At 32.2% G+C, this 22515-nt stretch overlaps 1 protein-coding gene across 1 annotated transcript in view; it reads left to right on the top strand.

Annotated features, from left to right (window-relative positions):
• Positions 1 to 22515, top strand: part of Gprk1 (G protein-coupled receptor kinase 1) — a 608846-nt gene that overhangs the window by 311559 nt on the left and 274772 nt on the right. The window contains exon 3 of the mRNA XM_072541130.1: positions 15194 to 15267. Within this exon, the coding sequence (XP_072397231.1) occupies positions 15194 to 15267 (74 nt within the window). The remainder of the gene's footprint in view (positions 1 to 15193; positions 15268 to 22515) is intronic.

Here is a 22515-nt window from a genome sequence, read left to right as displayed (position 1 = left end):
ATAGATTTTAAGAAGGCGTTTGATAGGGTTCAACATGGTAGGCTGTTCGAATATCTAGAAATGATTGGAATAGATGATAAAGATCTGAGACTTTTACAACATCAAGAAGCTTTTATTCTGGTAGACGGCAAAGAAATAGACACAATTTGTATTCAAAGAGATGTTAGACAGGGTTATGTGTTGTCCCCAACTTTGTTTAACGTTTACTCAGAAATAATTTTTAACGAAGCCTTGGAAGGGCAATGTGGAGTTCGAATCCGGGGAGAAACTATTAACAACATCAGATATGCAGATGACCCCGCGATCATGGCTGAAAGTATTGAAGATCTTCAATTCCTTATAGATCGAGTCACTAGAGAATGCTCTAATAACGGACTAAGCATAAATACAACAAAGACAAAGTTACTTGTGGTTAGTAAACAAGACCTCGGCGCTATACAACTAATTGTCAATAATGAATCGATAACAAAAGTTAACCATTTTAAATACCTAGGATATCGGATAAACGAGACCTGGATTATGAAGGTTAACATGATGAACACATTAGAAGCCTTCGAAATGTGGTTATATCATAGAATGCTCAGAATATCATGGGTTCAACACATTTCAAACAGAGAAGTCTTGAACAGAGTAGGTCAAGGCGACTTAATAAAGTTGATTAAAAAGGGAAAACTCGAACATCTGGAGCGTATAATGAGAGCAAGCAGATACAGGATAATGCAGTTGGTACTCAACGTAGAGATCGACGGAAAAAGAGGAATTGGTAGGAAGAAATACTCATGGCTAAGAAACCTTCGTCAATGGACTGGCTTATCAGCAGATGAATTATTACATGCCGCGCAAGCTCGAGAACGATATCGGCAAATCGTCATGGAAGCTACCCACGCCTAACACTTGGACACGGTACTCAAAGAAGAAGAAGAAGATCGCTTTAACGGGTTATACCTTTTTACTCCTTCTCGGTCCATCTATAAAATGGACCTTAATATTTATATCTTCGTTTATAATCTGTTCAATTTTCAGCTTTTAGTATTAACAAAGCTTTTGAGATGTGGCTTTTTAGGAGAATTTTGAAGATACCATGTACCGATCATATTACGAACGAAATGCTGTTGCACAGAATGGGAAAAGATAGAGAACTTTTGACCACCATTAAAAGACGAAAGACAGCATATTTGGGGCACATACTCAGAAATGATAAGTACGAGTTGTTGCAGCTGATTATGAAGGGTAAAATCGAAGGAAAAAGGGGTCCTGGTAGACGACAAATATCCTGGCTGAAAAATATTCGCGACTGGACCGAGTTAAACACACAGACGCCCTTAAGAAAAGCAGAAGATAGAAACGCAAATTTGCAATGGTTATAGCCAACCTTCATTAGTGGAGACGGCACTAGAAGAAGAAGAATATTAACAAACAATGAAATATGATTCTAAAAACATGCCCTCTTTGTTCCTAATGGGCATAGAAAGTTCTTTTTTTTAAGGTTGTATTTTTTCACCACTCTGCAGTAAGCCTAAGCGCATAACATAAAAAATATTAAAGATATTATAAATGTTTATAAGCTAAAAATTCAGCCCCTTTTCAAAAGGTTTTCTAATAACAATTTTGATAAAATGATTAAATTTTTTAATAAACATATGTATCTTAAAACTGAATCTTCAAAGAATTGATTGGGGTCTGCTAAATAGCTCTATAGTCACTGTCGCTCAATATTCGCTTTCCGGGATAAACAAATTAAATAACTTTTGTGGATAAACTATTTTGTCGATCTAGCTAGACTTAATTGCTATAGTTTCAAGTAATTATATTACATGTCATTGTTCTACAATCAATAAATTACTGCAAAATAAGGGTTTTTTTAGCAATTATCTCGGTCAATTGTTTATGTATTTTAATTTAGAAACTTGCAAATTAAAGAACTTTTATGTGAAACATTTTTCTCTAAAATTTATAAGAAACGTTTTGTAGACAAATAATGATTTTTTCACTTTCTATGAGTGTTAAAAAAAACATGAGTGTTAAAATCACCTGTATGTCTTCAAGGATTTGTCATTAACTATCCCTCATATACCTTTTAGAACCTTTAAAAAACCTGTATACGATTTTTTTCAGCTGTTTTATATTCTTTACTGTATTACTACTTTACTAGTTTACTAGTTTATGTATAGACAAGGAAAATAGAAAAAATGAAGTTAGAACTAAACGTTAGCAAATGCAAGAAAATACGACATCCGAAAAAAATAAATATAGTAAATAACATTTAAAATATAAATCCTTTATCCCTCAGAATTATTTTTACGAAATAATAAAACTGTTAGGGAAAGCAGTAACACAAGTTCTATAATAATTTTGCAGGAATAACGCCAGAGGAAATAAAATTTCGCCGTTTTAACGTCTCCAGCAAGACTCAAGCGTTTACCGGGCGTTTTTATGATTTCGGCAATGAATTATATTCCCCATATTTTCTGCTAATCTGACTTTTACATCATTTTTATCGCATTTGTCCTGGTTTTATGCGCAGGCTGTATATTGTACTCGCAAAAATAAAACAAGTAGTTTGTAGAGTTACCGAGGCATTAAATAATTTCACAACTTATTATTGAATATGAAAAAACCTACAATTTAAAATTAGATTAATATTGGTTTTCTATTTCCGTGAAAGTTACTTTTGATATTTCGATATTTTAGATAATGTTTATTAAGTCTTGTTTTTGCAAAGGTTAGGCATTCCAATTTATTCCTGAAATTATAACAACGATGAATAAATGTATTAGAGTTTACATCTGTCATAATGTTTATTTAAAGGCACCGGTGTTGTACGTTTTATGACGAAATAAGTTAAATGCATCAATTAATTGCATTATATGTGTATGTAAATTAAAAGTACGCTATAGTTGCCTCATATTTCTATCGCACATCGAAAAAAGTGGTGTTATAAATGTTTATGAAATTCGAGTAGCCGCTGTCCAGGGACGTATCGCGATATTATTTGTTTAACCTACATAAATTTATCGATGTACGTATTAAATCATAAAATAGCCATGTGTAATGTGTATATTGTCAAAGAGCAGAGAAATCTGATTTTTGAAAAAAAGAAAACGTTATATTTCTTTGTTTTTTAAATGGTTAAAAGTGAAAATGATCAATCTGCCACTCGTCGAAAAAACAATTAGGTGATCCATCCCCATTTTCTATTAGCGCTTAACAATGACGTCACATAAATAAAACTGCGGAAAAGTATTTTACATTTACGAAAATAATATTGTTGTAAACAAAAGTTAACAATTTATAATGAAACACTGAATGGTTTTAACTGAAATAGTCACCACATTAGCGTACCATGTCTATGTATTTTTTCTGCAGACGATTTCTCATCATCGTCACTATCAAACAGATCAATAATAAATTGCCCACTATTTGAAGTTAATTGTCCTAGTATTCTGTATTCATTTTCTACATCAACTACATGGTTTACTGCTTTTTTCCAGTCGACACTTGTGATCTCTGATAGTTAGATTAAATCAATCACTTTCGCGTCAAATTTTGGAAAAATATTTTTCCTCCGAATCCTTTTTTTATTTGTCCCCAAATAAGTTATATGGGATTGATAATGCAAAAATAGGGCGGTAACCTCAAAACAGTGCGGTCATGTTCTGTTGCAATCGTGTATATTTTGTATTATTTGACATAGGTTTTAGTACGAAGCACTTTAAGTAATTGTTTCTTATTATAGTTCTCTTCAAAATACAAAGCATTATCTGAGAGGAATCTAGTTCTTGTTTTGAAGATGCACTGTTCGGAATTTTTGAGTCTTGAGTAATAGCTGGCATTATCCATAATTATCACGCCGCTGGGTGTTACCAATTAATAATATTTGAAAAGAGGAAAAAGGAGATGTTATATTATTTGAATAAAAATGATAATGTTTCACACTAAAAGAGTGTTACTCTTGCAGATATGGACTGATGCGGTTTTTTAAGTACAAAACGAAACCTTTTCGCTAATATATGGAATGGTTAACATCTAGCTTGTTTCTTTTCTCCTCTCATATGTCTGAGATCTTTATGAGTTACAGTGTGATACGACCAAGTCGTAGGTAACCGTGGAGACCTCTTATAAAGAAAATACAAAATCCTACGCCAACTTCCGCGCCAATCCCCACGCTAACCCCGACGCCAACCTCCACTTAAAACACGTCACCATCGACGGTATAAATGACCCGTCCTTTATAGTAATGCATTGATTAGTGATCAGTGTAGTAGCGTCTGGGGGCTCGGAAGACTGAGACCTCGGAAGCCCTGAAGAAGACATCGAAGATGATGTCGAAAACTCGGCGCACTGATTATCGACGCGGTTCAAGCCGGAAGACTGGTGAGATTAATATTAATTCCTATAATAGTATTAATCTTGGCTCTAGGTTTAATATATATATATATATATATATATATATATATATATATATATATATATATATATATATATATATATGCAGGATATTTTTCAACAAAGCTTCGCTCATTTGAACTTTACTGGAGGTAAAATTCGAAGATTTTATGGTGTTTATTGCTCTTCAAGCGTTTGGCACTTCAATAAGAATTTACTAGACGAGGAAACATCTGGTACTCCCAAGTTAAAAAGATGCCCATGAAAAACTGTCGTATATTACATCCTAACAACTTTACAATAGTACTGTAGTAATTTTACCCCATCACCCAAGTGATCTGGTTTATGTAAAATAACCCATAAAAATACATTTTTTACACGAAAGAAATAATTATAGTGAAAATGTTTATCAACTCAATTTGTATAATTTTATCATCTCAAATATTGTCTCGTATCGTATTTGCTGCATAAAAAGAAATAACTAAAAGGAAAATATCGTAGAAGGAAAGCGAAATTTGATTTTTCGCATGTCAATACACTCATAAATAAGGTTCAATAATAGAAGAGTCAGAAGAGTGATGTGAAAAGATATCTCTCAATATTAAATATTTACATCAATATTTCAACAGAATTCGCAAGACTATATGTTACATGCAGAATTATGGAGGAACAAAGATTTTATATTGGAATATTAAATTTCATTTAGTTTAATGTAAAAGGACAAATCTGAAATACACAAATATAATGTTTTGAGAGCGTCATTAAATATAATTTGGTCTTGAAATCCTTTGGAACTTTGGAACATTTAGTCTATTTGACCATACCTTGTAAAGTGATTTGCCAGGTTTAGGTATCATATCATTTACCGCGCAAGGAAGAGGGAACTGTACAGTAAAATCCGTACAGAAAAAAGAAGGCACTGGAAAGAGCTGTGTGAAAAGCTGGATGAGGACATCTGGGGTGAGGGATACAAGATCGTGATGAAGAAGTTCCATGCGTATCCTCCTTACGAAATGCCTATGGGCAAGAAGCTTGAGGAAACATGAGAGCTCTTTCCGGACGGCAGATGACATGGTGTATGGAGAGATGAAGGAGCTCAGCGGGCGGTACCCTTTACCATGGATGAACTTGTCGAGGCATTGGGTTCACTCAAGACGCGTAGGTCCCCCGGACTGGATCAGATACCACCTGTGGCGGTGAAGTACGGGCGGAACCTGCGTGGCTTCTTGAACACATGAATGCGCTGCTGGAAGCACAGACCTTTTCTGGGCCTTGGAGGACATCGATTAGGCAAAAGTATTGCCCCATCTGTCTTCTTCCATGCATTAGTAAGCTGTATGAAAGGATAGATGTAGGAAAGATGATCAGGTAGTCATAGCGAATGGTGAGGAAGACAGGGACTACATGTTTAAAAAACTAAAAAAAGAATATGAAAAATGGGGCCTCAATATAAATATGTCAAAGACAGAGTATCTTAAAATAGGAGATGATAAAGAACATCCAGAGTTAGAAATTAGAAACACAAAAACATGCAATGAATATTAATATCTCGGAATGTATAATATCTAAAGAAGGCACTACCAAAAGAGACATCGAAAACAGAAAGCAGCAGGGGAAAAAGCGGTAAATATTCTAAACTCTACTATGGTCTAAAGATATTAGACAAGAAACGAAATTGACAAGCTATCGAACCTTGGTAGAGCCTATTATGACTTATGGGGCAGAAGTTTGGCAGATCCCGAAAAAAGATAGAAAAAGAATAGAAGTATTAGAAATGGATTTTCTAAGGAGAGCGTGTGGTGTATCCAAAAAAGATCATATCAGGAAGGAAGATAGAAGGAGCACCAATACTGTATATTCCAGTGTAGACAGCATTGAAACGAGACAACTAGTGTGGTATGGTCACGTGAAGCGAATGAATGAAGATAGAAAACTTTAAATTACATACCATAACAAAGAAGAAGGGGAAGGCTTTTAGTTGCCTGGGAAGACACATGTACGGCACATAATGAGAGATACAGCCATTAAAGAAGACGAATGGATGGACAGAAAACGATGGTGGTCGAAATGCGAGAAGCGGTAGAGGCTGTAGGAACCTCGCTTATATAATATATATATATATATATATATATATATATATATCTATATATATATATATATATATATATATATATATATATATATATATATATGTATACAGCCGTTGCTGTCCAATTTTGGACATAGGCCTCCTCTTCCTTCTTCCACGTCTCTCTTATGTAGGCAGTTTGTATCCACTTCGGGCCTGCGTGTTTCTTCAAGTCATCTGACCATGGCATTTGTGGCCTTCCTCTTTTTCGTTTGTAACTATATGGGCTCCAGTGTATAATCATCTTATTCCATAAGAGATATATATATATATATATATATATATATATATATATATATATATATATATATATATATATATATACGTTGGAATTATCGGGTAAAGTGGTCTCTAATAAAAATCTTTCTTTTTTCTAAGATACTCAATATTTTGCTATTTATTTGATAGCTTCCTCAGGAGTAAACTGAAACAATTTGAACATTACAAAAAATGGCGTACAAATACATTTAAAAACACTCACAGAAATTAAAAGATTTCACAAATAAAAACTGACATTGAAGTATTTGAAATATTGAATATATATATATATATATATATATATATATATATATATATATATATATATATATATGTATACAGCCGTTGCTGTCCAATTTTGGACATAGGCCTCCTCTTCCTTCTTCCACGTCTCTCTTATGTAGGCAGTTTGTATCCACTTCGGGCCTGCGTGTTTCTTCAAGTCATCTGACCATGGCATTTGTGGCCTTCCTCTTTTTCGTTTGTAACTATATGGGCTCCAGTGTATAATCATCTTATTCCATAAGAGATATATATATATATATATATATATATATATATATATATATATATATATATATAAGTTGGAATTATCGGGTAAAGTGGTCTCTAATAAAAATCTTTCTTTTTTCTAAGATACTCAATATTTTGCTATTTATTTGATAGCTTCCTCAGGAGTAAACTGAAACAATTTGAACATTACAAAAAATGGCGTACAAATACATTTAAAAACACTCACAGAAATTAAAAGATTTCACAAATAAAAACTGACATTGAAGTATTTGAAATATTGAATATATATATATATATATATATATATATATATATATATATATATATATATATATATATATATATATATATATATATATATATATATATAAGCGAGGTTCCTATAGCCTCTGCCTCTGCCACTTGATCGGTCGCTAATAACCATTAGGTGGATGCGACATTTTCACTCAAATAAAAAAAAATAGGTATCATCATGATAAAATGTCACTTTTTTGTCCTTGTTTACGTAGTTGAAATTCAGAGGCCGATTTAAAGTATGTAGTGTAATAACTAGAGAATACTACATTTTATTTCCTTTTTCTTTCACTCTATTTAAGGATTTTTTTAAATAATAGATTACAATGTCTTCCAAGGTAAAGATTTAAAGCATAATTACAGAAAAAAATGTAATACGTTTATCTATATGGGTCGCTGATAGCCCTTAAAAAGTTGTTCGGTAATCCACAGAACCGCCACTTTATAAAATATGGCAGAAACGGTAGTAGCAGTACTATATCATCCTCTTAACTTCAAGATAGTTACTCCGATATTAGAATGAGTTTCACGTGCACTACACTGACTTCCTTCTTTTACGTGCCCTATCAACCACCGGGAAAGGATTCACCCGTTTTACGACTTTAATAATAAAATACGAGTATCTGAAAGTAGAACGCCATTACACTAGAACAAACAGGCAGCGATGAGAGATAAAGCGGATAACTAGTATAGAAATAAAACTTTTTGTATATAAATTAAGCTGAAAATTCAAAGATAAGTTTTATCTTCTTTGAAAAGTATAAAATGCGATTACTTATAGAAAGATTAGTTGAGAACAGTAAACAACTAACTTTTTTAAAAGCGTTTCAATCTTATGTTTCTGTGTCGTATTTCTTAATTATATTTCTCCAGGTGTTTCTCTCTGGATCTGGAGAAAAATTATTTTTCAATATTCTTCTCAAAGTTTCCGCTGACCTTCTCGAATAACGTCGCCGTAGGTCTCAGTTTCTTTAGAAATTATTTTCATGGATTTATTAAATTGTTTTTGTTTTGTACCTTAACTAGATACTATGTTAAAGTACCTATTTTTAGTTTTACGATGTTTATTCGCTACTGCGCTTTCCTTTTCACTGTTCAATATCCAGTAGTCTGAACTTAGCTAGCCTCTCAGCAATTTCTCATTGTTTCATTGTCATTTTACTCACACAAAAAACTATGAGTGATACAGTGATCAAAAAAGAGTTCAATCCAACATTGACTAATAAAAAACTGACTGGGAGAGCTTCAAAATCAACCTTGAACACAAAATTAATCTTGCTGTGACATTGAGAAACACGATGCAACTTGATTGACGAATTAGAAGTTTTTATAAAAAATATTCAACAGGTAGTTTGGGAAAATACTCCCGCAATAACTTCTAGAACAAAAGGAAACAACTATCCAAAAGAAATCAGAGAACTCACGGTAGAAAAAAGAAAGTTAAGAAAAAAAATGGCAGCAATACAGAGCTCCACGAGACAAAACTAGTCTAAATAATGCTACACAAAAACTAAAAAGGGAGGTACAGAATATAAAAAGTTCAACAATTGATTCCTTTTTAAGTAATTTAACAGCTGACCAGAACACAGATTATTCGTTATCGAAGGCAACAAAAAGAATGAAGAGATCAATTATTCATTCTCCTCCCATGAAATTGGAAAACGGCAACTGGGCTAGAAGTAACGAACATAAAGCAGAATAATTTGGCAGATCGTTTAGAAAGCACTTTCAGACCCAACGACAATGATGGTGAAGAACTGAGATAGGAAGAACCATTCCAAAGCGAAGAAAGAATAACGTTGACATCATTTAGACAAATTTCAACAGAGATAAAAGAATGTTGATCGTAAGAAAGCTCCAGGATATGATTTCATAAAAGGACAACTATTAAAAAATTTACAAAGCAAAGCCAAGTGTACACCGATTTAAGGGAGATCAAAGCTGGCGTGGTACAAGGGAGTGTATTAGGTCCGGTCCTGTACCTATCGTATACGTGTGACATTCCAGAGCTAGAACAAAACACTATTGCCACTTTCTCGGATGATAAAGTCATAGTAGCGATAGGAGACGCTAGTGAAGAAGCGACTGATAAGTTGCAACTATTAGTAAATTCAATACATGCCTGGACCAGAAAATGGCGAATAAAATTAGAGACTAAAGCTGCACATTAACTTTACAAATAAAAAATAGAAAATTTCCCGTTCCTAATTTTATTTTATGAAAAAACTTACGGCTTCAGTTTTACAAATTGGTACCTAATCTTTAACCCCTCTCATCTATCTTTAATGTATCACCCATTATAAAACAATTTCATGCGTAATACGATGTTCATAAGGCGAAATGTTAACAGAGGAATCAGTTTGCCTTACTTATTGAGTTTTTTTACTGCGCACAGAGCCTTCGCGGTTCTTGCTCAATTTGGTATCTTGTATCTAACCCGTAAAGCTAGATTTGTCCACATATATTTCACGACACATTTACGCCTTCTGTGATCGTAGTTTTTATTCGACTATATAGATGATCGACTATAACATTGACATGAAAAATATATTCAAAGAACGTTCGGTTGTGGATGTGTGTTTTAAAAGAACTTGCTGGAAACGTCCGTATGGAAAATACAATTGAAATGCGTCGCTAATTACTTTTTACGGGCGGAACGCACTGAAAATTATTAATTAATCAGTTGGCTACTTTACAGGGGGATTAATTTCCCCCAAGCTAATATTACCGACATTTTCGGTAAAATATTCACTTCATAAAATGTGATACTGTTAATTTGGTGAAGGATATTCGTTGTGTGGTTCAGAAATTTTTGTTAATTAAACGGATACAATACTCCGGTCATTTATCATATTTTGTTTTCTGTAATCGGTAAAAATTGCCGAATATATTTTTTCTAGTATTTCCGTTTCTATTTTAATATTATATTTCCATTTATCTTCTATTTATTATTTACTTAAGTTCCATTTATTTTATTTATTTATTTTATTAGTATTATTATTATTTCGAAACTGTATTTTCTAAGTTAATTCGAATTATATATTCTCGCAAAGTAAAAACACATAAATTGTCGTAGAAAAACAAAACTCAGCAAAAGGAGTCTTTTCTTAAGGCAACAAGCCCATGAAGAGAAAAGAACAATGTAGCCATTGCTACACAGAGCTGAGCCCCAAAAGGAAGCCCTCCAGGGTATGAGAGAGAGAGAAAGAGAGAGAGAGAGAGAGAGAGAGAGAAGTACATTACAATATTAAGTATACAATTTCCATAATAACAAAGTTATCAATTAGCATAACTGTCCACAAAAATTCCTCGATACTATAATAACACTTAGATAATACAAACTTCTTGATTGCTTTACGAAATACAAAGATATTGCTTGAGGATCTTATATCGAGTAGCAGGTTATTAAACACTTTCTTTAGAGTGTAAATAAATGATTTTTTAATTAATGTTGAAGAGGGAATAGAAAGTAGAATAACACAAGTTAGACGTGTGTGAAATTTGTCGAATACCCTCTTTATGTTTTTTTTTTTAAATAACAGCACGCTATTTCAATGATATATATGCAAGGAAGTGTCAAGACACCATGTTTCCGAAACAAAGGTCTGTATGATGTACCAAACTTGACCTTACATGAATATTTGAGTTCTCTCTTTTGTAGCATAAAAAGTTCGCTGAAATGATAAAGAGAACAGCTACCCCAAAAGCCAATACTGATTTGCAGGTAAGTAAAAACGCAGAAATAAGGCAGCCACAAAATATATCAATAGGAGAATACAACATAGACGGAGTAAAAAAATTTATATACTTGGGGTCCCTAGTCTCTGATAATAACGTTACGGAGGAAGTGAAGAGGCGAATATTTATTGCAAATAAATGTTACCATGGCTTAATTAGGCAACTAAGATCAGATAACGTCGCAAGAAAAACAAAATGTTATAAGACCGGTACTCACATACGGCTCAGCAACCTGGACACTCACTAAAAGAGAGGAAACGTTGTTAGCCACCTTCGAAAGAAAAATCTTGCGACACATATATATATATATATATATATATATATATATATATAAGGGCACAAAAGAAAACGGAATATGGCGAAGAAGATACAACTCTGAACTATACAAAATATACCAGGATCCGGATATTATAACATTCATTAAAATAGGACGGCTGCGTTGGATAGGACATGTAGAAAGAATGGAAGAAGGCGAAATACTAAACAACATACTCAAACAGATGCCAATAGGAAAAAGAACAAGAGGAAGACCGAATCTGAGATACTTAGAACAAATAGAAAATGATATAACAACCTTAAAAATAAAAAACTGGAGAAAAAAAGCACGAAACAGATCAGAATGGAGAAGAATCCAGTGATGATGATGATGATGAGCAACTGATTTGATCGCAAAGCAACCCGATTTAATCTTTTTGCTTACACATACAGTGTGTTGCTCAAATTTAAGTTTATTATCAATATAGAGACCTAAAAATTTGTTTACGGTGTTAAAACAAATGCCTTCATTGCCCAGAGTAATGTTGTTTAGATCATTCTTAAATGAAATTAATTTGGTTTTTGAGGTACGCAACAACTAATAAAGATATTACTAGAGTAGCGCTCATTGATTGCTACAGACTGGCATCAGTCTGTAGCAATCAGTTCTTTAGATCAGTGTCTCTAAAACCATATCTTTCCAGTTTATTAATAAGTATTTTGTGATTGACACAGTCAAAGGCTGTCACAGAAAAACACAGCAGCAACATCTTTATTTAAGTTCAAGTATAGTTTTTCCATGAATTCGAAGAGGGCATCATAGTATGTACTTTTTAATGACTGAAAACCGAATTTGAAGGAAGAAAGTGAATTGCGTTTTTGTATAAAGTCATCATTCGGATTTTTACCAATTTTTGGTGGTCATTACCTCTATACAAAGGAATAACCTTAGCAAATTTTAAACAATCACTAAAGTGACTTGTTAAAAGAGATGTGTTAACTGTCTCCTCCTCCTCCTCCTCCTTCGCTAAAACTCCCAGAACATTATTAGGAAGATAAGATAAAACTTTAAATGGGATATATTCCCAGCCTGAAGCGATAGGACTTTTAATGCTTTGTATATTTTTTATTTCAGTCATGTTAGTAGGAAGAAAATAAAAGAAATTTGCAATGTTTATTCCATGTAAATTTGATCCCATTGGATATTCCATTGGATCAGAAGAAGAATTAATTTTTCCAGCGAGTTCTGGACATATCGAGCAGTAATATTTATTCAGCTCACTAGATCTAAAACTATATCAGTAGTTTGGGGAACTTTAGCTCTAAGATTATTAACTATTCGCCAAGATTCCTTTTGTTTGTTATTGGCAGTTTACATTCTAAATTTGAAAGATGTACATTTCACTAATTTAGTAACCTTCTTTTAGGTGGACTTACTTTTAGAGAAATACCTAGATCCAAAATTCATTATTGCATAATAAGTTTTTTAATGTAATTAACGATTGTAAGTTTTTGCGGAAAATTCTAATTCCTATAGTAACCCAAGTTTTTTATTTTTCGATTTAAGAATTCTTTTATGTAACGTCAAATTGAAAATCTTCATGATTGTATGATGAAATTGATGGAGCGAATCAGGAGAGCAAAAAATATTATACCAATCTTTCTGAGTACATAATTTGATAAAGCTGTCAAAATTATAATTGCCGAAAATCCTACCACATCTGGCTGTGTAAGGTGGATTCTTAAAGGGAAATTCACATAGAACGGGATCATTATCCGATGAAAACTAAGGAATCACTCTGCGTACCGCCAGATTCGGATGGAGATTAGTACAAATATAATCCAATATTCTGTTATCTCTGGTTGGTTCGGTAACCAGCATTCTCATATTTAAACTGTTAAGTAAATTTATGATGGTAATAACATTGCTGTGTGATAAATCCAGATAATCAATAATAGTCACCTGACAAGATAATAAAAGCATTTTGTGGAATTTTTTCAAGCCACGATTCCAATCTATGAAAGAATAACTGAATAATAGACTTGGGGGGTCTGTACATAATAACAAAGAAAAGTATTAAGCTTCTTACTGAAAGCACTAGAGAATTTAAATTCGAATTTAATGCAGAGGTGGTTTAATTTATTGTAGTCAACAAAATTGAATTTATACTGAAATGTCGGATTAATTATAATCAATGTTCGTCCAGGAACCCTTTCAGATCTTCAAAATTTAGATATTAAGGAGTAATTGTTAATGCAAAGTGTTTCTAGAGGATATAATCAGTCTAGAGCTATAAAAGCACAAGATCTGGCCAATCATTTTCGCTAAGAAATACTTCCAGTTCCTCAACTTTATTTCTTACAGAATATATGTTGTATAAAATAATAGAAAATTTATTACTGATATTAGATTTAGATATACTGGTATCCAGTTTATCACCTACTACACTGACAATATTATTTGTGTTATTTTTGTGCCCTCTATTGTCAAAGATTATATTTGATCTTGGTTGAGAAATACTAATTCCTTTCTTATCTGGGAAGGCCTTAAGAAATTCTTATTGTTACGTTGATGGTTGTGGAATTTTTTAAAGTCACAACGTTTGAAACCGATTTCTTTAGGCCAAGTAGATTGTTGGTAGATTTGATCTTTATAGTTTTCGCTAATCCCAAACATAAAACACTTATTACTGTTTTCCTCAGTCGGGAGTTCCTTTACAATAACATCCTCGTCGGAGAATTGCTCTTGATTTTTTACGAAATCGTGAATATTTCCAGATGATACATGCCGCTTAATTCTATAAAGGTATAACCAAACTTTACAGTCGGCATCAAAATCACCAGACTCCTCATTATGTCCAATATTCTTCTTCATAACTCTGGTTCTTCTTTTTTTCTTATAAAGCACTGTAGTAAAATCACTCAAATCCTGAACTTGTTGGGCATCAGGAAATTCAGAGTCCTGTCTCATAGTGAAAGCGAGATTAATTATTTCGTCCATTTTATTGTTTTGATATTCGCATTCAACCTGTAGGTTAGGTGTCTTTGTTGATACATTGTTTGTTTTGTATATAAACATGTCGACATCTGATTAAATTGGATGTTTATCTTTATTTTCGATGTTTTTATTTTTTGGATCTCATCTATCTGAGTAAGAAGTGACGGCACATTCATTCTATATTGGGAGTTGCTTGATCAGGCAGAATGGCAACTAATCTTAGAGCAGGCCAGGATCCACAGAGAATTATCGAGCCAAAGATGATGAGGATGATGACATTACTTAAAAACTAATAATATATGACGGCTACTAGGAATGCGAATTAAGTAAAGACTTACCGGTGAAACTAGATGCAGGTGCTGAAATAAAACACAAACGTTCGCGTTTAACTCTCTAACTTGCCTGTATCTGACAGAGATGAAACCCTAAATTTACCTCGAGTACGATTTCACTCTTCGGATAAAATCCGTGAAATAAAGTATATGTAGACGTTACACAATAATTAATTTATTAAACCATTAGTTTGTCATGTCTGAAATGAAAAGCATTTTTTAAAGGATTTCGTAGTAATAAGTAATTGTTTTTAAACATATTTTTTATTTATTTACTATTTTTTGTTACAGGTTATTTACTCTTCAAGGATTTTTGTGAAAATGTGTCGGAAGAACCCGTTCCCCAATTACGATTTTATGAAGAGGTAAGTTACTATTGTCTTGCAAAATACTTTTGCCAAAATTTTAGATATAACAAACTGTATAATGTATAGAGTTATATTATTTCTAATTACATTAGGTTGTAAAATTGAAATGTTTTGCGAAAGCATTTTAGCCACTTTCGAAGAATGACCTAGAAGATCCAAAAGTTCTAACCTCGAAATTAGTTTATTTAATTTTTATTGAAATTACGATAACAATTTATCTAACTAAATAATTTATTGATAATATTGCCGATTTAAATCTAAAATCAAGACAACTCTTTTCCGCGATTTAATAAAAGCTTTTTACGGCATTTCTGGTGACTTCTGTACCGGCGACCCAGCAAAACTTCATTCAAGTTTTTGCTACTTGAGTTAAAACATCTTTTACTTCGGTTTACTAGGAATCCAGCTGTTTCTTTTTCTGTCTTATAATTTGATTTTCAGTATTTGCTTTGTATAGATCGTTGTGTTTCTGCTATATCTCCTTTGTTGTCTTTTGTAAACGTCCATGTTTGGGAGTTCTATGCTAGAACCGGTAATACACACTGATTGAAAACCCTTGATTTTAGATACGTAGTCTGATAATTTGCTGTGTTTTGAATTTAGATTGAGGAATATTCGTGTAAAATTTTTTTCATATTTGAAATAATATCATTTTATATTCGAACTGTTGTACAGGTCAGAACCGAAATATTAAACTAAGTCTATCACTGCTTAAACTCGTACAAGACGCTGGAATGAACGCTACTTCAATCGACCATAAATTTCTCACCTCAGGTCATAGCATAGCTAGGATGCAGATTCCGAATGATGCAGATTTTGGAGTTATTGAGTCAAAGGCAAAGACTAAAAAGTTTATTTATGGTCCTGAAGATTGGATCAATTTAGCTTTTACAGCTAAGAAGACTAATTAATCCATTTCAAATAATTGAAATGAAACGTGAACAATTTCTTCCAAGAATGTTGGAAAACAGCATCATTAATAGAAAAATCGATAATTCTGGGGGAAAAGTTGACTGGTTGAACATAAAATGGCTCAGATTGCAACATTGCAAAAAAGTTCGGAAAGGGAAGACCACCTAAGTTCTTTAATATTGTTCAGGATCGACTCTACCCAAATCGTAGACCTGTCAAAGACAAAAAAGAAACACATGTTTGATTTGCTTCCTTACATTCCACAGCACTACCACAATGTTTATAAAGATTTACCAGTAATATAAATGACTAAACCTCGAGCTTCAACTTCAGTGATCGGCCAACTTGAATCTAATGACAGTGACGATTCGGATAATTACATAGACTAACAACTGATTTCCCGATATTTTATTTTTTAGTTCAGTAGACACTTAGCATGTCACTTTTCCTAATGTATCAAAAAAGAAAAACGCTTTTTATTTTCATTGGGAGTCGTTATTTTATTACAAGTTTTGAAACAAAGTCAATTTTCTCAGTTTTTATATTTAGTGACTTACACTGATTGGCTTCTGAGCTCTCCATGTATAAGTCTTTGATGTTTATGTTTTTTAATTCCTCTGTATCTAATAAAAATTCCTTTATTTTTTCTTTCACTGTCCGGCTACGCCCACGCACACATAATATTGCACAAATATATGGAATAGTATATAATTTTGTGGTGAGTATTTTGAAAAAACAATAATTCTATTTTCAATCTATAATTGAGAATATTTGCCTCCTGTTTTTGCCTCAAACGATTAATGATAAAAAGCGCTGAATATTTATTGTCGAACAATACTAAATGCGCGTCTCTCTTGCCCATTATTAACATCTTCCACAAGTCGATAAACATTTTTATCGTTTCGTATACTAAATAAATGCCTAAAAAATACATTAACCTATTTGTACATAATTAATCTTGGCCAGTTTGTAATTTATATAAAAGTTTTTTACGTTCACTTTGTAGATACAGCCAACATCAATTTATTTACATTTGCACAGGTATACTCGCTATCGACCTCGTTAATCTACATGCCATTATCGCTATTAAAAGGATCAATATGTTTTTCGTGGTGTGGGCATAATGTAAAAAGGCGACAACATCAAATTATTGCTAATTCCGTAATCTTGACAGCTTGATAAACACTATTCGTTATACTAGGAGACCGTTGCGGTAGTGACTACTTTTCCGACAGAATTAAATTTGACTTGTATGGTAAGGGTTATTACACAGATGAATTATAAGTAGGGACTGGAAAATATGCACTAAAAATATCTAAAATATGCATGCAATATGCATTTTGAAACAGGCTGAGTATGCACAAAAAATATGCAAATATGCATTTGTAATTTAGATATATGCATTAATTTTTATAAAAATAATTTCAAATTTTGGGTTAAATACAATGTGGTTTGAATTTAAAACAAATTCTATTTTTATTTCTATATATATTTTTTAAACTTTGATTTTTGACAAATAAAACGGCAAAATATTTTATTTTGACTTTAAGATAAATAAGAATACAATAAAACAAAACATATTTTTATTGTTACAATAAATAATCAGATATTTATTCATATTTTCTAAAGTAATATTTTGTCTCTTGTCTCTTAATATTTGTTTATAGAAAGAAAATATCTCTCAACATCACAAGACGTAATTCGGGCATATTTAAAATTTGTTATTAAAGACGGATCCATACTAATATTTTCATCAGTTTCAAATATTGATTATATTATTTATCGAACGCAATTAAGTGACACCCACATTTTTGTTAAAAACGTCATAAAGTTTATCTTTAATTTTTACTCCAATTTCCCCATTCAGATTTGATATTTCTTCTTTCTTCTGAATGAGGCTCCATCCTAAAACTACTAATTTTGTATTTATGATTTAACTAAATCGCACAACAGAAAATGCCACACTGAGAATCGAAACGCTCAGGTCTCTTTGGGCAATGCTCAAATCCTCACTGCATAGCGAATCGCTGGTCTCACGGATTTTAAGATCTCTTTTTCTAACTACAGAATTACTGTCTACTGTCTACTGTATGGGGTCTATTTAGTGGCGTAGTTCAATTAAATATGAATAATAAATAAAGTTATATTTTAACGATACTATGATATTTATGAGATTTAAAAAAAACTGTTTTATAATGAAATTTTATTGTTCACTGCACACTTGAACCAATAGAGAAACCGCCCCTGATATTGACGTCAAGTCAAATCATTACGCGCCTGTGATGTGCTATCAAGACAACGACAAATATATCACAAAGTCCTTCATGACTTTAATAATATAACTTAGCTAATAATTTAATAGAACATTTAATAATTCTAAGGGGGTACGAACTTCTCCGGGTCAGCTAGTATTACATATTTTATATTTTATTTTATTTTTTAAGTAATTGATCAAAATTGCGTCATTTTTTCAAGAATCCTTAAATAGTTTTTATTCATTTTATTATGCATTAACGGTTTAATTCAAGAATGTTCTCCACTATTCTGATAAAATTCGTTCGGATCTATTCGACACCATAATGACGACCTTAATGAATAGTCGACTCCGTAATTTGACGTTGGAAATTGGAGAATTAAATGTTTTGGATTCCGTATTGGAGACTCACTACAAAAATAACTCAATTTGCCGAACAGTCGAGAAACTGCTTAGAAAGGCAGAAAAAACTAAAAATATCAGGGAATTCATTTTGAGAATCCATATAAACATAAATTGTTATTGTACATTTAAACCGAGTGGGTACTTACATTAGTACATATTATATATATTGAACTAAATATAAAATTATAACAAACAATAAATACGAATTTAATTTCTAGTTTCTTGTTTAGAGAATAACTTCAAATTTAGAACTTTTACATATTTTACGAGCTAAAACTAAAATTTTGGTAAATGCAGCGTTTTCTAGAGTTTGCTGTTATTTATTTGTACAGTTTGTTATAGTTTTATGGCTTGTAATGTTTCATTGTTCTTGTTTAGAATTCAACGTTGTAACTAGGATTCGCTGACCTAGCAAAACGACAAAATCGGAATTAAAGCTGAGCTTGCATTTTCCCAATGGTCGTTCCGTTCATTTGAACAACTGCCAGCAATTTCTTTGCATTAATGTTTCTTGTTGGCTAAATAACGCCAGGAAACACAAACGGCAGATTCAACACGGATAATGTTACTTTCATGTCAACAACAAATACGTTGAATTAAATTAGTAGCCTTTGCTTGACTTTAACATTAAGTAAACTGTTTTACGCTCCGCTCCGACTTTCATCTATTTGCGTGGTTTTATTACTTCGTTTGGCAACCTCGTCGGTTTTGCAGAGATACGACTTATTTACTTGTTATTTATTGGTTTGTATAATGAGATAATTTAGATTACTTTCTTTGCTATAATTTTGTTTATTGTAAGTTTCATTTAAATTGGACTTAAAATTTAAACTTTATTTAAGTTAAATTATAATTGCATTAATATTATTAGAAATAAGATGCCACAAGTTGGAAACAGTAGTAGACCAGGGAACTAACGATTTTTCCATGGCACTCAATGATACAGGTATCTAACACTTGAGTTTGATAAATTTGGTGATAACAATCTGTAATAAAAGAAATATGTAAAAGAATAAATTATATTAATGGTAAATTATAAAAAAAGTGACACAATTTTACTGAAAAAGCACAGAAAACCTTTTAAAATAGCAAACATTTTATTGCAAAAATAGCTTCAAAATCGATTTTTTGAAAATTATATATAACTGTCCTAAAAAATGCATAACAAACTTTGATATCGAGTGAGAATAATGACAATATCATAAATATTTAACTTTAAAAATGTCAAGAAGTGTCGCTTAATAGTTATTACAAAATTAAAATTTACAAATTACAAAAGTACTGTGATTTTAAGCTTATAAACAAAATCCCAATTTCGCCTTTTGTCCAAAAATTCATCGGTGCTTTGTTAATAAACAATAAACAAGTTAAAAAGAACCATTTGAAAGATTTTACAGTAGTTGCAAAGATGTCAAGTAATGAAGAGAACTTACTTTTTTTTTAAATTATCTTCGCCACCGCAAAAAAAGAAACAGAGGAAATTTTGGGTGCATCCTTAAATATACAAAAACTACAAGAAAAGGTTATTTATTGCCGCCAAAGAGTTGTCGGAAGATGACTCTAAAAAGTCCACACATTTTACAGAATATCTAAAAATACATTTAAAAAATTGGTGTTAATTGTAGGTCCTGCCATTCAAAAGCACAATACTAACATGCGTGAGTGTGTTAGTTCAGAACAAGACTTATGATAACACTTAGGTAAGAAAAAGACGTACTATATCTAGGTATATTTAGTAATAAAATATTACATTAATATTTGTAAGAAACTATGTCGTTTCATATTGGTCGAAGGAGGAAAAATGTCATCCATCAGTAGTAACTGTGCTGCAATTACTTCTATGAAATGAAGTTGTGGCGACATTATCGGGCGAAGAATGGGGTGTGCCGAGTGTATTGTAATGAGAATTTATTTAACTGCTATGTCTTTATTTAATTTATAATGTGTTTAATAAAAGGTTCTTATTTTAATTTATTAAAAAGCACGATAACTTATATCAATTTATTTAACGAATACTACATAATTTATATAGGCGAACGTAACATTTAAATCGCGAGCGCGTCTTCAAAATCAACTGTCCTCTTCAATTAAAGTTCCGTTATTATATAGGAAATCCTGTTATTCGAGAACGGCGGCGATCTCCCCAGAAGCTCAGACCGGTTTTATTTCAGTCTACCTCGACACCTCGAATCGGATGATTCATCATAATTTGGGTCTAGATCCTTCGCCGAAATTTCTACAGCAAAACAGAATTAGTCATAATATATTTACGGTTATTTTAGGCCATGATATTTATCGTAACAGTATTCATTGAAAATCCATTTTTGAGGTGTGTGATGCCGATTAGTGGTGGTGATAGTCTATTCTTGAAGTATCGTGTATCGGAAAGTGTTGAGTTAGATTATTTTGTTCTTGTTGTCTGATTAACTGTGCGATTAACGTTAGATTTTGTATTTTGAACAGACATCAGGTAGTAAACTTAAAAGAAACTTCTTTCGATCATCATCTGGTGATTCCAGGGTATTCCTATCTTTTTTTATTTACATATTGTAAAACTGCTTGATCAACAGCATCTCCTTGTCTAATACATTTTTTGATGATTTGATTACTGAACTGTCATTATTTTCTTCAGTATTATTTTCAGCTATGTTTTCGTTTGGCGGTGCTTGAGATGATTCGTCTTCATCTGGCTACGTCAAAACCTCAGTGTCTGGTAGCGAAATATTTTCAGTATTTTCTAAATGTTGGACCGGTCTTATATATGGCAATACAAACTGCATAACGTGCAAGTAGTAACTCCGGACAAACCCATTGCGAATGTTCTTGCTTTTTTCTTTACAATTAGCCTTTGCAAAAAGTAAATATTGTTAGAATATGTATACAAGCTAAAATTCAGTTGTTATACATATTCACTTTTATGTCTTGTTTCACTTTTAGCTTTTATCTACTGGCTGCACATTTGCTGTCCTAGCTTTATATTTTTAAAGAGGTGAACGTACCATTGGATTAATTAAAGAAGAAACTACAAATGCCATATGGAATTTGTTAAAAATTATATATTATATTACCAAATAAAGAAAAATGGAAATATATAGCACAGAGATTTTTTTAATTATGGCAATTACCAAACTGTCTAGGGGCGGCCGATGGAAAACACATTAGAATTACAACATGTCCAAATTCAGGATCTTCAAATTATAATTATAAAAATTATCATTCTGTTATTTTACTGGGTTGCTGTGATGCTGATGGTATCTTTACTTCAATAGAATTTGGGTATGCTGGACGAAATAATGACGGCGGCATCTTTTAAGTGTCGACATTTGGTCGTTGGTTGGAAAGAAACAACACTTTACTACCGTCAACTGAACTTCCTCATGACGAAAGTGACAATCAGTTCCCATACTATTTTGCAGCAGACGCCTTCAAAAATTTCAGGTTTTGTTGACACCTATCAGATGTCGACAATACGAAACTATTATGTCAATAATCCAGTGTGCTTGTGTATTACACAATTTTATTCGAAAAAAGGACAGTGCATTGTATACAGTGCCTTTAGCACTTACTACAATACAAAATATCCCACCAAATTTAAGAAATGCGCCAGACATGGATAACTTAAATATAGATGAAAATTCTTTACCTCGACATTTACGAAATTACTTAGCAAATTA

Source organism: Diabrotica undecimpunctata, chromosome 8 (assembly GCF_040954645.1).
Source record: "Diabrotica undecimpunctata isolate CICGRU chromosome 8, icDiaUnde3, whole genome shotgun sequence".
In the NCBI taxonomy this organism is placed as follows: domain Eukaryota; kingdom Metazoa; phylum Arthropoda; class Insecta; order Coleoptera; family Chrysomelidae; genus Diabrotica; species Diabrotica undecimpunctata.
Note: the sequence above shows the minus strand (reverse complement) of the source record. Positions and strands in the feature narration are given on the sequence as shown.